The sequence below is a fragment of the Zerene cesonia genome, chromosome 7 (assembly GCF_012273895.1).
Source record: "Zerene cesonia ecotype Mississippi chromosome 7, Zerene_cesonia_1.1, whole genome shotgun sequence".
Lineage (NCBI taxonomy): Eukaryota > Metazoa > Arthropoda > Insecta > Lepidoptera > Pieridae > Zerene > Zerene cesonia.
This window is the reverse complement of record NC_052108.1, coordinates 6,462,540-6,484,610: the sequence shown is the minus strand read 5'-3', so window position 1 is coordinate 6,484,610 and position 22,071 is coordinate 6,462,540. Positions and strand designations below refer to the sequence as shown.

The window sequence follows — 22,071 nt, the reverse complement described above, 5'->3', positions numbered from 1 at the left end:
TTTCACGCCGGTTTTCTGTGGGGGTGTGGTACTTCCCCGGTGCGAGCTGGCCCAATTCGTGCAGAAGCGTGCTCGACTTCCATCCCCCATATTTATACCCAAGCTACATCCAAACCGGTTAAGCAGTTTAGTTACGAAAAAGACAGATATACAGACAACGTTACTTACGCATTTATAATACATATTAATAAGGGATTCAGATAACGTTACACAAATATTGTTTATTTTTTATTTATATAATTTTAATCCAATACCATACTTTTAAAGCTAATTTCCGTTATTTTATAACGTTTAATTTATTTCTTATTAGCTGCGCCCACCAGCGTAACACCACCAGCGTAAGTCCGTATCCTGTATTAATATCAGGATAAAAAGTTGCCTATATGTTATTCCAGTTGTCTACGTACCAAATTTTATTGCAATAGGTTTACAAACTTTCGCATTTATAATATTAGCAGGAAGTAGGATAGTAGGATAGGACTAGTAGGATTAGTAGGAAGTAGGATGCAGATAGTTATATCTCAGGTGAATGTAATTGAATGATAATACATGAGATAATCAAATTAGCAGACTTTCTATGAAATGCAAGCACTTCGAACATAATGTAAAACCTCTTTTGTCTATGTGTATCAACATTTAACACACACACGTGAATGGGCGAGTATTCATTGAGTTGGTATTATCTTTTATTCGTGCATTCTATTTTTTTAAATTAACCCTTTCATTAAAATTTTAATTGTGAAGTATGTGTTGTTTTATGAGTATGCTATGAAATCTGAAGTGTTTATTCGTGATATTCAAAGAAATTTACATAATTAGAAGCTAATTAATTGAAGTATATTTTTATTAATTATTAACAAAAAATATTACTGTGTTGATTGTTTGAAAACAATGAATGATTATAAAGTAAGCATCGATTTTATTTCAATTTCTCGGTAGAAGTGAAATTCCGTATTGAAAAAAAATTACAATATAATGAAATATAGCACGATCAAAATGCTCTGACAAAATAATAAACATATTTCAAACCTTGTCTTAAGTCTTTCCTAAATATAATAGAAGAGGAGGAGGAGTACCACAAGGAAGCATTCTTGGTCCTTTATTATTTTAACAGCTGTTTCAGCGAACTAATTATTTTAAGTTAACATTAATATTATCTTAATCTTCTAAATGATATACCTCTGCTTCGTCTGTATTTTATGTTTACTTTTATATATGGTCGTACATATTAATAATATTCCATAAGTATATGATCTCTGAGTGCCATAGGCTATATGTGAGGGAATGTATGAAATCGAATCAGTAGTTCCTGAGTTTTTAAACAAACGAACTCTTCAGCTCTATATTATTAGTATACATTTATGCGAATAAATGAGTAATTATTACTATTTGATGATTTCATTGCGCTTATACGGCATATCTACATTTTGTTTTGTATCGAAAAGGGAACACTAAATTTAACACAGACCTAAAACTCCAGTTTAACATTCCTTTGAAGTTGAGTCGATTGAAACGGCTTTTAGGAATATTTAAACTCAATTTTGAACGACAAAAATATCAGTTGTAAATCGGGAGCATATAGAATGAATCTTTGGAATTTAGCCAACCAAGTGTTCCCGTCGTGACAAATGCATTTTATGATAATAATTTGCTCAGGACCTGTGACGTTGTCAGCGGTTTGCTGGAATATTCATGGTTATATGATCAGCGTCAAAAGTAAAATGTGTTTCTACTATTTATCATCTACCAGTCCCGTGGTAGCTATATAGCCTAAAGCCTTTCTCAATAAATGGGCTATCTAAAACTGACAGAATATTTCAAAACGGACCAGTAGTTCCTGAGATTAGCGCGTTGAAACAGACAAACAAACAAACTCTTCAGCTATATAATATTAAGTATAGATTATTTTGTTTTTATTACTTTATAATTATGGTCAACGAGTCTGCGTTATACTGTAACGTAAAGTAACTAGGAATCTCCAACAAACTCCAGACATATCTGAGCAAATGCTTGCATAATTCGAATGTTTTGACTAGACTCCCAATTATGAAGTCTGGACAAGTCTTACCCACGAGACCCTATATCCAAATTTACTTTTACAAGATGGGATGGTTAAGTCACTGCCTAAGAAGATCGGAATGTAATACAAAAATAGCTTTAAATTAGATCCCATCAAATGGCCTCAGAGGAAAGGCCGACCCTCAGCTTGTTTAAAAGGTATGCCTCAGCAATCTGAGTTGAATAAAACTAGTATGTTTTATGAAGAAGCTAATGAAAAAGCCCAAAAGCGGGAAGAAACTTATTGAGACCCAATACTATTCGACGAGTTAAAGAAACAATCATAATGTTATAAAGCTATATACGTACGCACACGCACACACACGTATATATTATGGTGTTTTAAATAATTTAAAACCCATGTCTTGATAGTTATGAAACCTGCACCATTGGTGTGACTAAAATCGGTCTTTAGTTGTAGTAAATGACTCACACAATGTAAATAAATGTATGGGTTATATGTTTAAAAGTCTAATTTTATCGAGATAAAAATACATAGCTAGGTTAAAAAAGACTTATGCATGAATATGCTTATTGAATAAATGACTACTATAAGAAAAAATACTCGTTAACATTATATTCAAACAAAAAATCTCCGTTTAATTTTTACGTTTCTTACGTCATGCTAGAAAAGTCTTTGTCAATAATATTGTTAACATATATAGAAAAAATAGTAAAGATATTGAGAAATGGGAAGTTGAGCGTAACAATTTATAGCCCCTTTTACCACTAGAATTTTTCAGTTCTATTACGTTATAATATATCGTATTAAGAAAAGCTTTATTCACGCGTACTAAGTTACTATCGCCATCTGGTCCGATCAGAAAATCAGAAACAGGAAAATCAGCTCTCCGCGTTTATAATAAGAAAATCTCAGCGTAGATAAATTAATAGTCAATTTTATTAGTCAATGTTCCGTGTAATGTAGTTAGTAGTAACTGATGTATGGGTTGTATATTAGATGAGAATGTTTTATGGATATAATATGCTGTTGCAATAATTATAGCGAAGATTTACTCAGAAAACGGCCTACGTCGCATATTTTAGTAGCGTATTTAATAATAGCAATTACTCTCCATCTGTGTTTAATGTGTGTTATTATATTATTTATGCAGTGTAAAATCTATAAGTGTATTCAGAGGCGGCACACTTAGCTAACAAACTATTTAGTATTTATTAATTCTGTACTGTGTTCCAGTAACCGTACTCAGGATTTCAGAATAATAAATTAACTTAAATTACCTATTAGCTTTACGATCTATGCCTGTGTATTGAGAACAGATTGTATCCCGAGGTTTTCATCACTGAGTTCCCGTTTTCAGGGAAGTTCTGATTAAACTCCTAAAAGAAAATATTCTATGTTCATTTCCTAGTCTCAAACTATTGCTGAAACTTCATTAAAATCTGCTGAGCAGATCCCGAGATTAGCGCGTTTTAGCAAATAAACAAACACTTCACCTTTGTACATTAGGTAGTATAAAAGTAGAAATAAAAAAAATAAAATTAGTATATAACTTTTTTTGTGGTCATCAATATTATATTAATTGATATTTCTGAATATCCGTCACCACATAAGAATTATGCATTGCTTGTATCATGAGTATCAGTTATTAAAATTAACTTATCTAAACATTTTGAGCATTAGTGTAAAATCTAATACGTTTATCGGTATCTATTTCAAGATGAAAGCGCAGATTCCCTAATGACCCGTAAAATAGATAATATGTTAAGGATTATATTTCTAAAATCGATAGTTTCCAGTTGCCTTTAATCTAGGTCAGCTTAGAAAGTGTCATTGGGAAGTCGGGAAATCTCCAAAGAGAGCGTGTCAACATTTGCGACACTCGGCCTCTGGAGACGCAAACAATTGTTCACATTACACCCCACTACTGCAATAGAATAAAGCTGATATTGGCTTGGCATGTATGGTATAGAATTGCACACAGTAAGATTGATGGTACGGTGAATGAACTCGGTAAATATAGTGATTTTGGCAGATAAGACCTAGTAAAGCCTTTCACGTTTCAATTGTCATATTTTGATGACAGCCTCCGTTTTCAGTGAGATATCGAACTTATTTATAGATCTTCAATTCGATTGAATTGAATTTTAACATGGAATTGTATTGGGAAAATAGAGCAGAAGCGCGGACACTTTGAGGACAGTGATATGGCACGTTTCTTTCATTTTGCAATTTGGTGTTAGTAAGAAACGTGTTCTGGTTTTTCGTATATTTAACCCCGTGTTTATGGTCAAAATTCCTAGCAGCAAAGTTGAATTGTTGTAGAGACGCTATCGACATGTCGCTGGCAACACTGCGTGTTGTGGAGTTGATAAGTTCTCGCCTGGGGAAAAAGTTAAGAAGTTTCCAGCAACAACGTTGATCAACTGTTACCAACAAATGATTACAATGAATACGAAGCATTAGAAAATGCTTATATAAATATAGTAATTTAAATCTTCATTTTAAATTGTAGTTTTCAGACTTACTATTAAAAAAAAAGATCATAAATCTATTGTTTTAAAAATAAAAAAATTATCTATTTATATACTTATAATATATACCTCAATAAGCTTACTATCCAACATAAAAATAAATTTCTATTCTGACTTATAGTTCTTTAGATTTATGTTACTTATGAAAATATTTAAGACTACAATAATATGTAAACCATTTTCAATTTTTATTACCCACAAGCAAAAGATGTCCTGACAGAACAACGTTTACAGTGTCATTGATATTTAGGTTCAATTTTGACAAAGATTCTAGTTTAGTACGCATATAATATATTCATCAGTAACTCTACGAATAGCATAAAAATAAAAAAAGCGAAACACCCACACCATAATCCCCCAAAGCGTGTACAAATTGTTTTGTAACTGATTTTGTATATAATAATCAGATACGTAGGTCGGATACCTGTGTCGGTTGTTAAAAATGATATATTAGTGACGATAATTGCAGTTATCAAATCACCTGATGTTACCTACACAATTCGTTACGGTTAATGAACTGTATTTTAGAATTACATGAATCAGAGTTAATGACATGTTTTTAAGAATGCGTAGATCTAATAATTAAAGTTAATTTGAGTTATAATTAAAATAAAACATCTATTTGAAAATCACATCTTAATCTAGACCTAGGTTAAGAATATTCTGTCAATGAATACACACGCTCTTTATCCTTTGATTCAAAGGGTCAGCTCAACATTATGAGATTTCAAAGACTTAAACTACTCTAGTATTAAAATACACTAAAATAATATTATTTGATTCTTATGTCATATTATAACTTGTACGTTAAAGAAGAAAAGTGTTTAATCAAGTATATCAATTATTATAACCATACTAGCTGCGCCCCGCGGTTTCACCCGCGTAAGTCCGTATCCCGTAGGAATATCGGGATAAAAAATAGATGTTGGCCGATTCTCATAGATACCCGATAAGCACAAAAAATTTCATAAGAATCGGTCCAGCCGTTTCGGAGGAGTTTGGCAACGAAAACTGTGACACGAGAATTTTATATATATAGAAGATAAAATGCAGGTATTTGGAAGTCAATAAGTACATCAAACTATAATGTAAAACTATACATCCTGCTAAGACTTATTGGTATAAAATTATCCCCATGACGCAGTCAAATCAAAGAACTCATCGCAAATTAATTAAAGCCCGATAAGATCGAAGCCAATAAGAGGCGACCATACCCATAACTATTATACGTAGAAAATGTTTCTAAATTAACTGTATAAGAAACAAATCGCTTATTTATTTGCATGGTAGCTCAATCTGCTAATGAAAACGTCACGAACCCATAACATACCGTTACTGTTAACTATGGTGATTCGAATGACGTCATAGGTCAACGTACTCCAATGTTTATCTTATTTTTTACACACATTATCTTGTTGGCAAGATTAATGTATTTTCCGTGATTAATATGAGTAGTCCTTTCTAATTATCTTATCTAGAAAACTATTGGGTCAGTAGATGATAAAGTGTCACGATTCGGTTCATATTGTCTATGTAAAGATTTGTGTGTAATTGTGTTTGTAATGTTTTCATACAAAAAATTAGTTTTTGGATCAATTTCAAATAATTCACCGAAAGCTGCAACTCCTCTGAGTGACATAGGCTATATATTCGGGCGAAGCCGGGCCGAGCTGCTTGTTTATTACATCTATTAACTAAATCAAGGAAAGGTAAAATACGTTTATTATTACGAAATTAAGTGTATGAGATTTCTTGTCTAATTGCTATATTATTTTAAATGCGAAATATGTGAAAGTGACTCTGACGATCTGTTTGTCTCTTTTTTACGCGTAAAGCGTGACGATTTGGATGAAATTTAGAGCAAAGATAGTTTAAGGCGTGCGAATGAATGGATTTTTCTCAGCTTCCTCACATAAAATTTTCCTAGTCTTAGCGGAAGCCGCAGGGGAAATATGGTTTATTATAAAATGACATAGCCCGATATCTATACGAAAAAAGACATCTCATCATCATAATTACATGGTATCATCATAAGTTCAATAGCATCCATTTTCTTATACAGTCGGTCTATGAATTTTGAAATAACAAAACATGGGTGGTATGACGAATATAGAAGTAGTACGCTACAAATGATGTCTATCGAGTTGTATAAACAACCCTTTCCTTTGATTACATTGAGTAACGTAATCAACATAACAAACAAGTCGTATTTATAATACTAGCTTTGCGCCCGAGGCTTCGCCCGTTTTGAAACGAAAAGACAGTACCAGGGTTAACATCGTTGTTTCCGTTGCCGTGGGATTTCCGCGATATAAACTATCCTATATCCTTTCTCGGGTCTCCAACTATCTATATTTCAATTTGTGTTTAAATCGGTTCAGTGGTTTAAGTGTGAAGAATTGACAGACATACGGACAGACAGAGTTACTTTCGCATGTGTAATATGAGTAGGGATACATGCGTATTGTATGTATTATGAAAATGTTTATATAAAAATAGTTAATGTAACTAAAATTGCAGATAACAATACCAATAGAAATAGTTCGGAGCTAGAGCATTTACCGTTATATTTTGTCGTGACACCGGCCTGTCAGCAAAGGGCTACCTACGCATTTAGCATGTAAATTGTATACCTTAATAGATTTTAAATAACTTCATTTAAACACTAGTATTTCTTTTCCTTTCCCCAACCAGACCGTTAAATAGTAAGATATTAAATCGATTGACGATCTTCCCTTTAAATATAACATCACTAGTGAAATTGTAATATCATTCGACAATATGCCTGCCACATATAGATTATGAATGATATGGCCTATGAAGAAACATAGACCTGTGATCATAATATTACCTAACACTCATTAAAACGACTTGCCATCAAGAGTAGTGAGACTCCCTGTGAACTTTTTGGCTTTAATTTTACATATATCCGGCTATCACGTTAGTGTTTAATAAATATTAACATTATGTTTGAATGGTGTAAATCTATACGTAAGTGTCATTTAATAAAGTACATGCCAACCTCATCGACCACATTGAACAATCACCCGTCAAACATCCGTTGTTTATCGGTTCGAACATTTTATGCAAATTCTGTAATAATCATTATGCTAAATATGCATATGAACAATTTATATTTGAATCACTGCAGTGAGATATATTGATAAGTGAATTTTATGTAAATTTTGTTTCATACTAGCTATCCACCCATGCTTGTCCGCATAGTAAGGGGATTAATCACGGGGATTTCTCCACTAAGATCGCATAGAAACTATCCCGTGTCCTTCAAATTGTATATATGCTATCAACCAAATCAGTTCAGACGGTTAGGCGTGATGAAGACGCACATTGATACGAGCAGCTGTCGCATTCATGATATTAATAGGTAGATTAAATTTATAACAATGTTATAATGGGAGAAGGAGTTAAAGTTTCTAAAAGGCGTGTGACCCTTGACAAAGTATAGTGTTGACGTATGGTTAATTAATATTGCAGCGTGCACTGCAATATTGGTTCGGCGCTTGGCGATGGTTTACTTCCAACTGTTTACATAACAGATAAATAAATAAAAAAAAACCGTTAAGCCATATGACGGTTTGATAACGTGCTTCCAACCCGTCTTTACCTACCCTCGCTAGTCTAATTGAAATTACTATTATAGAAATAAACTCATGTATGTTGAGGTTGCATTAATTAAACAATTCAAATGAGATTTTAACGTGATTAAAATTATTTTTTAAGTTAGCTAGGAAGGTAAGGTTGTAATAGAGCTTCCCGATTTCTCACAAATTTTAACAACAATAATGTGATTTCTTCTGAATGTAACGTTACGTCGTCATTGTACAAACACAAAATTTCACATTTATTTGTTACGCTAATATTAATAAGATTCAATAAAGAATAAATTGGCAGTTAAATCAACTACATGCTTTCTAATTGCTATGAGAACGAATAATTTATAAAACTAAAGTTCATTATTATTTTGGGCTTGAAAATATAAAGTTATCGTAAAGACTAGTTAATAGTTTTAGTTGATTGACGAAAAAGGACTATCGAACGAATATAATGGTTTGTATCAAATACCGGTTTAAATTAAAGTATAAAGTCGGTGTAGGTATATATATATATATATATATATATATATATATATATATATATATACCAAATTGGATATTTGTTCCCTTATAAGGTAAGCTAGTAAAGCTTACCGCCCGCGGCTTCGCACGCGTTATTTTCCGAGTGGTTTAATAGAGGTACATATAAACCTTAATCTTGAACCACTCTATCTATTAAAATAAAAACATCAAAATCCGTTGCGTTGTTTTAAATATTTAAGCATACGTTGGGACATAGGGACAAAGAAAGCGACTTTGTTTTATACTATATAGTGATGATCAGAATAAATTTTTGTACCGAAATCATAAAATATCAAACGGACAATTTTAATAAAGCGGGGCCGGGGCTCTCAGCTAGCATTAGATTTAATACATTTCTGTTTGTGTAGATATAGCCACTAGTCTAATCACGCAGTCCATTCGGAATGATTAAATAATTTCTGACGTAATAGTAGCCGTTGATAGACGTGCCATAATTACTCATTGATAAGCATTCATTGAGGAATGATGCTTGTTTACTTCACACTGATATAAATTTAGCAAATTATTATATATAGACTAGCTGCACCCGGCAAACGCTGTTCTGCCTTACTCTTATCATTTAGGGGTATGAAAAATACATGTTGCCCGATTCTCAAAGATACCGGATAAGCACAAAAAATTTCATCAAAATCGGTCAAGCCGTTTCGGAGGAGTATGGCAACGAAAACTGTGACACGAGAATTTTATATATTAGATAGTATATTAATATCGGACTATGATAACGAAAATAAATAACACGAGTAGGAAAGAATTTTCTCTAAATTTCCAAGAAAGAAAGTTCTCTAATTTTGGTTTATTATTTAAATATTCAACCGAATATTATTATATTTTATTAAGTTACTAATTCATTTTCATTTCATTTTAACGTAAGAATTGAAATCAGACCACTAGTTCATAAGACTAGCGCGTTCGAAAAAACAAACAAAATCTACATCTTTTTACTATTAACTTTCAACATAACATAGATTAATTCGTGGTAAACTGATAACTCTTCTTTTTCAATCATATTTTCTCGTTTCTAGCGTCGTATATAAAGAATTAATGTATAGGTAAAATGATACAAGATAATAATATAAGTGCAATAAAGTATAAAGAAATATGCATCATATTATTAAAGCTTAAATAGAAAACATTTTTTTCATTTGATTTTAATCAAAAATGAATTCGGTCACTTGTGAGTTGCGAAGTAAATTAAAAATACTCGAAAAGAAAAGCTTCTTTTAAATGTAGCATCTGTTTAACGTTTAATCATCGACAGATCGTAAATATTTTAATTAAAATTTATTCGCTAATGTAATTGAAACGAAGATGAGGGATGGATTAACTGCCCGATTTAATACAACTCAAATGATAATGACTGATTGCATTTTAAAATATACTGAAGGTCAAATGATGTTTTACTTATTTGATCTTCAATTTCTTGCTACAGTTAATTTCTACTTTATATCGGGTGTACGATTGATTTTCCTGGTTTTGGTCTCTTTAACGCTACGCCTAATATGGTACGGAAATCTCTAAGTAAAATTTGTTTCTGTGTGAGTAACAGAGGTTATTCTGAAACACGTTAAGATTATTTCTTGTATTTTACTTTTTATGACTTTTAAGCGATTTTGGAATAATATTTGCTTGTAATTGATTGTTAGTAATTTTTTATATCCTTAATATTGTTTGTTTATATCCTTAATATTTTTATTGATTTCTCATATAAAATGAACTGAGCACGCGATTTCATATCCACCTATTAACACATTATCCCTACTAATATTATAAATGCGAAAGTAACTCTGTCTGTCTGTCTGTCTGTTACGCTTTCACGCCTAAACCACTGATTCGATTTTGATAAAATTTGGTATGAAGATAGAACTGAACTTGGGAAAGGACATAGGATACTTTTTATCGCGAAAAAAGGGTAGAAAGGGTTGAAAGAGGGGATGAAAGTTTGTATGAAAGTTCGTTATTGTCAAACCGATTTTGAAGAAACTTGGTATGAAAATGGAGCTAAACGTGGGAAAGAACAAACCATACTTTTTAATGCGAAAAAAATACTCCTTACCATGTCGCGCGATATAAGCGAATTCTACGCGGGCGAAGCCGCGGGCGAAAAGCTAGTTTGTATATATAAACGAATATTTATGTTATACTAGCTGCGCCCCACGGTTTCACCCGCGTAAGTCCGTATCCCATAGGAATATCGGGATAAATATTGCCTATATGTTATTCCAGTTGTCCAGCTGTCTACTTATCAAATTTCATTGCAATCGGTTCAGTAGTTTTTGCGTGAAAGAGCAACGTTCAACAACATCCTTACAAACTTTCGCATTTATAATATTAGTAGGACTATTCACACATTATTTGTATATATAAACGAATATTTATGTTTTATTTCATTGTATGAAATTCCGGATATGTGTCAAATAAATTTCAATCATAGTAAAGGAAATGCACGTAGTTATTGGTGTAAAAATAGATTAACTAGGAGTGAATCGGTGAGTTAGTTAGTCTGGCTTTAATGTATACTGTAGGATCAACGTTCAGAAGCGCTTTTAGAAACATACTATGTACTCGTATGTAGATTGTAGGTATACAATGACTTGGACGCGGATGTATATTAAGCAGCTACTGTGACCCCTTCAATAAAGCGGCTCGACGGAACACTGTGGGGTTTGGATACATTGACTTAACGCTTATTTGGTGGTATCCTACTAATGTTATAAATGCGAAAGTTTGTAAGGATGTGTGTGTGTTTGTTGCTCTTTCACGCAAAAACTACTGAATCCATTTCAATGAAATTTGGTATGTAGACAGCTGGACAACTGAAATAACATATAGGCAACTATTTATTCCGATATTCCTACGGGATACGGACTTACGCGGATGAAACCGCGGGGCGCAGCTAGTCTTATAATAATTCATTTGGATCTTGTGGATTAATTATCATAATTCAAAGTTGAGCAACGTGTATTATTTATTGTATTTACTGAGAGCATTCGTTTTATACGTTTCCTATTACGATATAGTCATATATTACATGACATATTTAATAGTATTTGAAACAAATTTTAAGATGTTTCTGAAATAGTTTTAGAATTGTATACAATTGCTAAATATTATATACGTTCTGAAACATACAAAAATATGTATAATACAACTGTTAACATATATTAAAGTTATTTACGATATAGGCTGACACACAATTATGGTAACATTATTTTAATAGCTTCTTGGAAGTTTACAAGTTCTTATAATACAGGCTCCACATATATTATCTTATAAACAGGTTCAGGCAGTTAAATTTTAAAAGCATAACGTTAGTTAATTTTTTTACTAGCGACCGCTGTCATATTTGATTTGAACGGAAGATTAATTGTTTCCCAAATAACATAAATCTTGTGTATTTTGGCAATCTTTTCGACTTGAAGCATTTTTCATATAACATGATTTTATTTTTCATTGAAGCCATAAGTGTGTGTACTAGGAATTATAATTGTGTATTTTACATTGGCTCATTTTTATTTTTCTCCATCTATATTTCATATAAGCTATTTAGTTTCTAGATAGGCAGACGAAATGCATCTGTTTCACGGATCGATTTTCTAGACAAGTAGGCGATTAGCCTTCTGTGTCCTGGCAGACCGAGAGGTATTATTTTTTAAGTTTCCACCGGGAATCGAACCCAAGGCCCTTCGGTTCTACGCTCACGCGCTAACCACGGTATCGAAGAGCCGGTCAGCAAATTGTCTTAGTACTTAGTTAAACAACATCAAATACAACTATATGATTTGTAAATATAACTGATATACACGAAGTAAATAGAGGTCATTATTGTATAGCCAGATAGCATGTACTGGCTTCATGCATTTGCTTAATATCGTTTCATCATTGATTACGATCTCGCTGTCACATTAGCAAATTGTGATTGCCGGAATGTCAATAGTCGACTTTGTCAGCAATGTCTGTTGATTGAATTCTGTCAATAGTAGTTTGATATGAAGGCTAAAACTCACTACATTTAAGGACATTTTGTTAAATCATAGCTTTCATATATATTATCGTCCACTTGTAGTTTCCTTGTTTTCATTAGTAAACCTGTCACTTGAGGAAATGTTAAATTATAGTACAACATTTAATTGTATTAAATATGTCTACAAAAGTCTGTATTTTAATATTGTAATGATTCATTATATTAGATTAAGGACGGAAATAAAATTGTTCTTTTAGTAAAATTCCAGAGAATTAGTTAATTTTTCGCATACCGTTCGCAACGGTGAGGAAAGATGTAAGCCGAAGGATCATTACTATATTAAGAATCATTTGTATTAAGTAAGCTTACAAAAATTGTTGTCATAAATTCATTGAGCTAACAATCGGCTCAGTCAAAGACTTAGCAGAATCCACCGCAGCAGAGATAGCATCAGAAAACGACGCGATAATACGAGATAAAATAACTATGACTAATGATGATAAAATAGACTGAAATGTTTGTAATTGCTTAGAAAAATGTAACATTAATTTCCATTGTGCGCATGAGTTCATACTGGAATTTAACCAGGTTGTGATTAAAAAAAAAAAACAAATCACAGCTTAAAAAGATTTCTACGAAGTTGTTAACATGTTAAAACAGAACTATTAACAGAGCCTAAGTATATCGATATTAAAACATTACTATTATTAAAGAACACATTTTTTAATTAGCTTTTTCTTTTTGTCGTCAATTCTTTGTGCAGAGTTTTACAATTGCTATAATAATAGTAATTGAAGATCTTGATCGGGTTAGCCAATGCAATTTTCTGTGACGGTTTTATTAATTTATAACCCCGATCATTGTAACTTCAATTATTTTAACAACTGATTCACAGATACTCTATGGGAAAACAACTAGAATGTTTTTTGTCTTATTGAGAATGAATTACGTTCAGCGATTGTAGAAAGGGCGAGGAATCTTAACGAAGCTCTTTGACCGCTTTCTAACCGACGCATCATCAATTTGACACGTATCTGGTTATTGAATTAATGGTAAACTTAAGCATTCTAAATTTAAAAAAATATTGTTTAGTAATGATTACAGTAATGTAACATTTTGATTGTTAGAACATATTTTTAATTACTACCTAACTCACTGTGATCGATTTAGACAGTATCCAGGCAAAAAATAATGCCATCAAATCTATATCGACTTAAAGTACCGACATCCGTGCAGGAAAAATTTCATTGACTCATTTGACTTTTTCCTTTTAAATACACGAGTGAAAACACGGTACGCAGCTAGTTTGTAATATAAAATAAATTGAATTCTATAATATAACAATATGAACTGCTAGAGTCGTAAATATTCATTCAAATACAATTCATAAGCTTTATTCATTCGCTTTTATTTGTATGAAATTTTATATTAAGCGTATTTATTTATAGAATTTTTAAATGATAGACACGAAATCGTCGCCGCTCTGATATTTTATAACTATTGATGTTAATCGTTTATGGTCCCGCAGGACAGGCACTGCCTAGTGCGGGATCCAATGAATTCACATTCATATATTAACTTTTAACTTTAAGAACCTTGGACACGTGCGTATTACTGATGACTGTGATTTTATGGCTATCTTAAAGTAATAAAGATTTTTAATTAAATTTTTTAATTTAAATTCAATTATAATATACTAGACACTCGTACAGCTCTGCCCGTATATCAAGCTTCCTGTTATCCCAAGGGAACATTTAATCCAGTAAAGTGTCCCATCACTTAAGTCAGGGTGGGGTATGAGACCCTATCTGTATACCAAATTACGACGGACAAACATGCAAAGAACCAAACTTTCACATTTATAATATTAGTGTGATAGTGTGATGACGTTATCCAGCCACTTGACATGCAAGCGAGTTGAATTTCTCAAACTTGTCCATTGTAGGTATTCCTTGATGGTCGTTGCAGTTTCGTTTATTCACGCTCTAACTTCAACTAAGTTACGACATACAAGTTAGTGTCCATGTGAAGCGCTTTGTAATTGGCCTTGTGTTTTCTAGTGATTTGGTATAAACGATGGCTAGCTGCCTGCCTGGCAATAAAATATGCATTTTTCTAATGTGCAATAAAATCAACTGACTAAAACTAAGATATAAAAAATACACGATACATACCCATACTCTATGATTTTTTTTCTTCGATTTATAATATCTACGGTCTAATTTTCCAGTCGAAGTAATTCTAAAAATAAAACTACTAAAATACAAAGAAAAATGTATATGTAATTCAATAAATTTTCAAAGAAAAATTAAATCAAATCACAATTGTGTAATGAAATAATGTCCCCTATTTCAACTGTCTTTCAGGTACGTTTTTCTTTGAAGGCTTAAAACCTTAACGTAGTTTAATCGTGTACATATTACATGAGTCTAAAAAGTACTTATATCTAATTTTTCCAAATAACTTCGATCGATTTCACCTTTCTCGCATTAATATGAACAATTCACGTTAGCTTATAAAACTTTAGTTATTTACTTATATGTATTTATCTGCGTATCAAAGTGCATCGATTATTTTAACCGTTTGTTACATTTAATATATACAATTAAGGTTTTATGACTCCATCAACCTTGGCTTATAGGGACCAGTAATTGTTATTTTCAATATGTAGGTCATTTGTTTGAAATGCCTTACATTGTTTAATAATTAAGTACCTACTTTAATAATAAATAAATAATGTCAAAATTTTTTAAATTTTATATTTACCTTGACGCTCCTCCCGGCTCCGCCCGGATATCAAGATTCTTGTTTTATCCCAAGGGAGCATTTAATCGGGATAAAAAGTATTATGTCACCCAAGTCAGCACATTCCGAAATTTCATCAAAATCCGTTGAGTAGTTTCAACGTGATTGACGGACAAACATCCAAACAAACAAGCTAGTAATAATATTAGTGTGATATAAAGTCGATAATCAACACACACATATATTTTGATATTAAAAAATTAAAGACGAGTAATGTTTTTTTCGTTACTTGGCATTAAACCTAATTTATTCATACTTCAGTAAATTGTTCGTAATTTAGTTTTCACGATATATAATAACGGTATAACTGTATAAGTCTATAGATAGTCTGCACTGTTTTAGTACTTAAACAACCTATATCACGGAGTTTACCTGGTTATTCCCTACCGCCCACATCATGCCTTCACTTATGTAAAGTAGCACATAAAGTGGAACTATCTTAGGTAAAGAGATCTATATTTATTAGTTGCATAAAGTAGAAGAGTTTGTTTGATCGCGCAAATTTCAGGAAAGTCTGGACCCATTTCTAAAATTCATTTACCGTTGAATATATGTATGTGATCAAACTCAATCTCAAATGAATTATTGCATGTTATATACGCATATTTTCATTTATTTATTTTATACGCTACCTTATGTATTGCAATAGCTGAGTTTTTATAGGCTCATTATTTATATTATACAGTAATTGAATTAAAATAATACATCAACAAGACTCCATATTAAAGAAATATGTCAATCTGTTTGGGATAATTTAATATCAAATTTAGTTTTGTTCTGGAGCAGGATAAATTAGTTAGCCCTACTTTAGACTAAATATGTATAATGAGCAATGCCGGGGCGCACCGATAGTTATATCATGACTAGCTGACGAATGCTGTTCTGTCTTACTCTGATCATCTACCCGATATGCACAGAAAATTTCATAAGAATCGGTCCATCTGGATGAGTATGGTGTTCCCAGATCTCCTTACTTACTCCTCCAGATGGACCTACTTATTGGTTATAATATTGGGACACGAGAATGAAAGTGAGGTGTCCTAGGTCTATAAAGTTATTGTATATGTGGGCCCGTTTCCTTTTCCTCACCCGTCCTAGTCCATTCCTTCTTTCCAGTCGTTAATCCTTTCCTTTTCCCTTACCCTATAAAAGCGGGCAGCACATTCACAGAGGTACTACCTTTGCGAATGTTTATGGGCGGTGGTGATCGCTTACCATCAGGCGAACCACCAGCTCAGCTGACCGCTATGAAATAAAAATATGTAATACTAAAATGTTCGTCTGTGTTACATTTCGCAAACAGTAAATGCGTGGAAGCATCTATATAGATTTGACCTTATGGAATATAAAAGCTTAATATCAATGTTTTTTTAAATATCTATTTTTACGACACTTAACTTATAAATACCCAATCTTACTATAGTTAGCATTGATAGATTCAAACAAATTTAGCTATCGCAGCGAAGTATAAAGTTTCATATTTTCCAATACAAACGTGTCTGTCTGACACAAGTAATAGCTATTGGACTATTACGTGACTTCACACGGTGTTGGGAGCCAACACAAACAATAAAGCACCTCTCAGCTCAAAGTATGGACTTGCGATATACTGGCAACTATATTAGAAATATTGCTGACGTTTCAAGTAGAAATATATTGCTGGAATTTAAGAATTAATCATTGCATTCACTCGTCCATAAAATTGTGGATTCATTTTGATAATTTAGAAACTTTGTTGTTGTGCGGGTAGGGGGTGGGTATGTGTGCGTGTTTATCTCGTTCACGATTAAATCACGATATCGTTTTGAGTAGAGTTTTAGACTTGGATCGATTGTAACTAAATGTAGAATATAAATAATGAATACAAGTTACTAAGAACTATGTAATATTTCGATATTTCATATATCTTTACATTTTTTTTGAGGATTTGAGTCTCAAGAAAGATGTAAGGCCGAAATATCTGTGACACAATTGCTATAAACATAATATTTTAAGATCAATTGAAGCAATAGTCATGTTCTGGTACAAAATAATTAATTTCAATCTATATTACAACGTCTATTAGTTGAAAAAACATAAATTAATAAAAAATTTGTCGTTGTCCGTCGATCAGAATAGCTTTTGCCGATGACGCCGCCTACATAGCCATAGATATAAAGTTATTAAACTATTGTTTAAATAGGAATTCATCGAAAGAACTAAGTAAATAAATGAAGGTTTTCAATTTTATTACACTATTGTTCTTATTGTGAGAAGAACTTCGAAGCTTTGTAAAAACACGATTTTGATTTGTATTTCTTTGAAATTTATTAAACTACATAGTTATTTTTTATTATGTAGGTAAATAAGTAAAGTCGTGGAAGTAATACAAAGGTTTTAAAAAGCGTGATTTTGAAAAATTACACATGAATAAAATTACTACATATTAATGTACTACTAGTTTTTCGCCGGCGGCTTTACTCGCGAAGTAATTCGAAATACCATATAGTTTCTGCTCTCACAGGATTTCCGGAATAAAAGCTATCCTATGTCCTTTATGTGTAACCAATTTAATCGAAATCAGTTCAATGATTTAGCCGCAAAAAAGAGGAAGACAAACAGGTAAGCAGAGTTACTTTCGCACTTATATATCATGTAATGTTGTTAAAAACATCGTTATTGTATTAATATTTCATTTGTTACAAATGTAGTATTATCTAGCATGCGAAAGTAAGTACTGTTTTTCGCACGGAGAGTGGAAGGCTTGCTCTATCAAAAAAGAAAACGAAACTTTGATAAACCGATTATAAAATATAATATAATATTAATACATGAATAATTTCGTACACTATTTAGATTGAAAAATAACATTAAAACACTAATTTTACCTTAAGACGAGAAAGCAACTTTGATTGGAATCTTGCAGATATATTGCATTTAGTAGTGCAGGTTTGTCTTGTCAGACCCCATCCCACGCTTTACTGCATCCTACACTCCAGTAAATAATTTGCTATTTACCAGAATTATAAATTGTACTGTATAAAATTTATATTATACAGATGTAGTTTGAGATCTTAGATAGAACGTAGAAAATGTTTTATTCTGGAAATAATATGAGTATTATAAGGCTTAAAGTATATTTCAATTATTTATTACTTTAATAATTTCAACCCTACAACATATACGTAAATTCTGTTATATATAATTAGTAAAGTATAAGAAGGGACTGTTATTGAGAACCTGTTTTTAAAAACAATAAATTTCCAAAGCAATAAAATTTCTGCTTGACTCTGTAAAATATCTGAAGATGTATACCTCATTCACAGATCCCTTAAAATATATGACCATTCTGTATACTTACACTTATGCGAAACTTTCTCTTCTTCTCGCCTAAACATCTAAACCAATTTGAATATAATTTTAGTGCAGTAATAGTTTGAGACCCGAGATAGGACATAGGATAGTTTTTATCCCGGAATTTGGAAATCGAATAAACCCATTATGATCTTCATATTATTATAAAAATTTACAATTAAACAAACAATAGTTTATTTATTTTTTCATCATAAATGGTTGTGGATAATATATAAAATCTTTTGCTTATGACTAACATTTGTTAGAGCCTAGTGCCCGAGATAAGTATCGAATACTTGAGTTACGGATCACCAGGCCCCCAAGAATAAACAGTTACACTTATGAGATAAACAATGGACATTACGGACGTTAATGGAATTATGAGAATTACTTGTAAAATGTAATATATAAAGTAGTTATTCTTTCAATGGATATGATGTGTGTGCGTGTGCGCGCGCGCGCGCGTGTGTGTGTGTATATTTGTATAGTTTTGATTGTGCGAGTGAGTATGTAGATACGTTTCAGATATATAATTGTTTACCGAAATTAATTGATAAAATTTTCAGTACATTAAAAGGCAATTAAGTTATAATAATATAAATTATAATAATGTCAAATATTTTTTGGCGTTCTTCCGATTTGTAATTGAACTTTTTATCTGTTACAATAAACGGTAGATTATTATGAATTCGTATATTGTATTATTACATTAATTGTAACATCAAGGAAGGATTAAATAAATAAATAAATATGACGTTACATAAATATTAAAAAATCCGCTACTTTGAAAGCTAAAATTCTGGATCATTACAAAAACCGCTTTCTAGTAAACAAGTTGTTATAACCATTATCAACCTAAAATTATCCCGCAAACTTCGCATCTTGACTTGTAATTTAATAAGTTGCGTGTTACGCTGACATTTATATTTATTGGAGATAATAAACTTAAAAACAATTATGTATGATGATTGCTTTGAATTCCACTTTACACTTCAACCAAGCTTTATGTATCGTATTTTAAAATATTTATGCATCCGTTTCGTGTATAAATCATTTTAACATTACGGTAAATAGTCAATTAGTTTACTTTATAGTAGTAGTTTGTATAGATATTATGAATTGACTGATAAATAAATAAACATTATCATATACACTTATTGTAATTAAAAAGCCAAAAGCAAAATAAATTAAATATTTTTGTGACTCAAACATACATTAAAATTACTTACAAAATTAACTTCATGATGCTAACTATTTCCACTATCACAAATCACAACACAACATCACAATTTTTACGTAAATTTAATTCACACTTCCATACTAGCACGCACGGTGTGGGTGCGCACGCGCACACGCAGCGTCTGCTTTATATTAACTGAATATATCTCTGATATAAGTCGCACAAGGAAAGATTCGAGCTTAAAACCCAAACAACATATAGCTTTGTCATCTGTGCTTAATATACGTGTGACGAAGAGTATTTAATATATATAAATAATTGCGAAAATAAATTGGGTAATTTTCAGGGAAAATTGTTGTTAATATGTGGTATTTCTGTTCATTTAATTGTACAGTTTTAATCAATATAATTTAATGGTATAATATGAGAGTTAGTAGAAATTCGTAAGAAATGTATCCTATCCCATCTATGAACCATTTCTAGACTACTTATATACCCATACATATATATTATCTAGGCTTATTTATAAGAATATCTAAAAGCGAATGCCCGTACGCATATATCAATAAATAAAGATATTTTTAACTCGATGGGTTTCTAAATTTCGCGTGATTCTTTTATTAGTTCGAGAACGAGGTAGAATAATGTGTTTGTCTGTTTCCTACAAATAATTTACCATAGATCTGATTAACCGATAAATAATATACTATGAATATTCAATCATTCAAACAAGAAAAGCCAAATTATAACCGGTAATAATTTTAGTAAGTAAACTGAACCAAATTTTAATTTCAGAGAAGTCTGATTTTTAGTAAAGAAAGAGAAAAGAAGTACTCGCTTTATGCAATTTTAGTTTAAACTATCTGCGCCACACGGTTTCACCCACGTTAGTCTGTATCCCATAGGAATATCCGAATATCCAGATAAAAAGTTGCCTATCTGTTATTCCAATTATCCAGCTATCTAAGTACCAGATTTCATTGCAATCGGTTCAGTAGTGTTTGCATGAAAGAGTAACAAACATTCACATACACATAGATCCATCCTCACAAACTTTCGCATTTATAATGTTAGTGGGAAGTAGGATAGGATTAGGTACATTAAATTATTATATATTACAACAGTTATAGGACTGACACACTTCGTATTTGTTATGCATGCGTATAAGCAAACTCTACGTTTTGTATGACTCGAATTGCGCATGTTTGCTCACCGTGCGGCTTCTATCGGTAGCCAAACAAAACGTTATCTTATCGATGCATTACCTATATTTTGGCCCAGTGATACTGTTACAAAGGTATTTCACCTATCCCATGTCCTTAAAAGCAGCTGATAAAATTGAAGTTATAGAAATCAATGTTTAATCTATAACACTGTATGATAATATGACATAAATATGAAATCAGAATTATTATAAGTAAATTTAGTATTAAATGTCTTATCCTATTAATATTATAAATGCGAAAGGTTGAAAGTATGGATGGATGTATTTATGTATGGATGTTTGTAACTCTTTCACGCAAAAACTACTGAACCGATTGCAATGAAATTTGGTACGTATATAGCTGGACAACTAGAATAGCACATAGGCAACTTTTTATCCATGTATTTATTCCTACGGACTTAAGCGCGTAAAACCGCGGAGCGCAGCTAGTTGTCTATATTACGTTATAATGTTAGAGGTATATATATTTTCTAAAGTTAATCGACATAGCGGTATTACATACTCCGATGCTCATTGCACCAAAAACAAAGATCGCCCATAAATGTTTATTAAACAAATATGTTTGCGAACTAAAAATATATATAGGTCAAACGTCTCCCTTGCATTGAGAGCGCCGATTAGTGTCATACTGTCATCTGAAGCGTCAGGTTTTTGGACTGCCGACAAACCCGTCTAGGTCGACTAGGCGCGCCGTGTTTTTATGACGAGAAATCATTTTTGACTCTTGACATTTGACAGTAAGCCTATAACACTTTTTATGAATATGCAATGGAATGTTTTGTGTATGTCACACATTGATATGGATAAATAGCTGTGGCATAGTTACACTAATATTATAAATGTTAAAGTTTGTTTG

General features: G+C 31.8%; 1 protein-coding gene across 3 annotated transcripts in view; it reads right to left on the bottom strand.

Moving 5' to 3' along the window:
- The window catches only part of LOC119828337 (collagen alpha-1(V) chain-like), a 64,585-nt gene extending 44,409 nt beyond the window's left edge, over positions 1-20,176 (bottom strand). For all 3 annotated transcript variants that reach the window (XM_038350460.1, XM_038350463.1, XM_038350461.1), the window contains exon 1: positions 20,040-20,176. In XM_038350460.1, coding sequence (XP_038206388.1) covers positions 20,040-20,053 — 14 coding nt within the window. In that variant the 5' untranslated portion in view covers positions 20,054-20,176. The remainder of the gene's footprint in view (positions 1-20,039) is intronic.
- Positions 20,177-22,071: the final 1,895 nt, after the last annotated feature.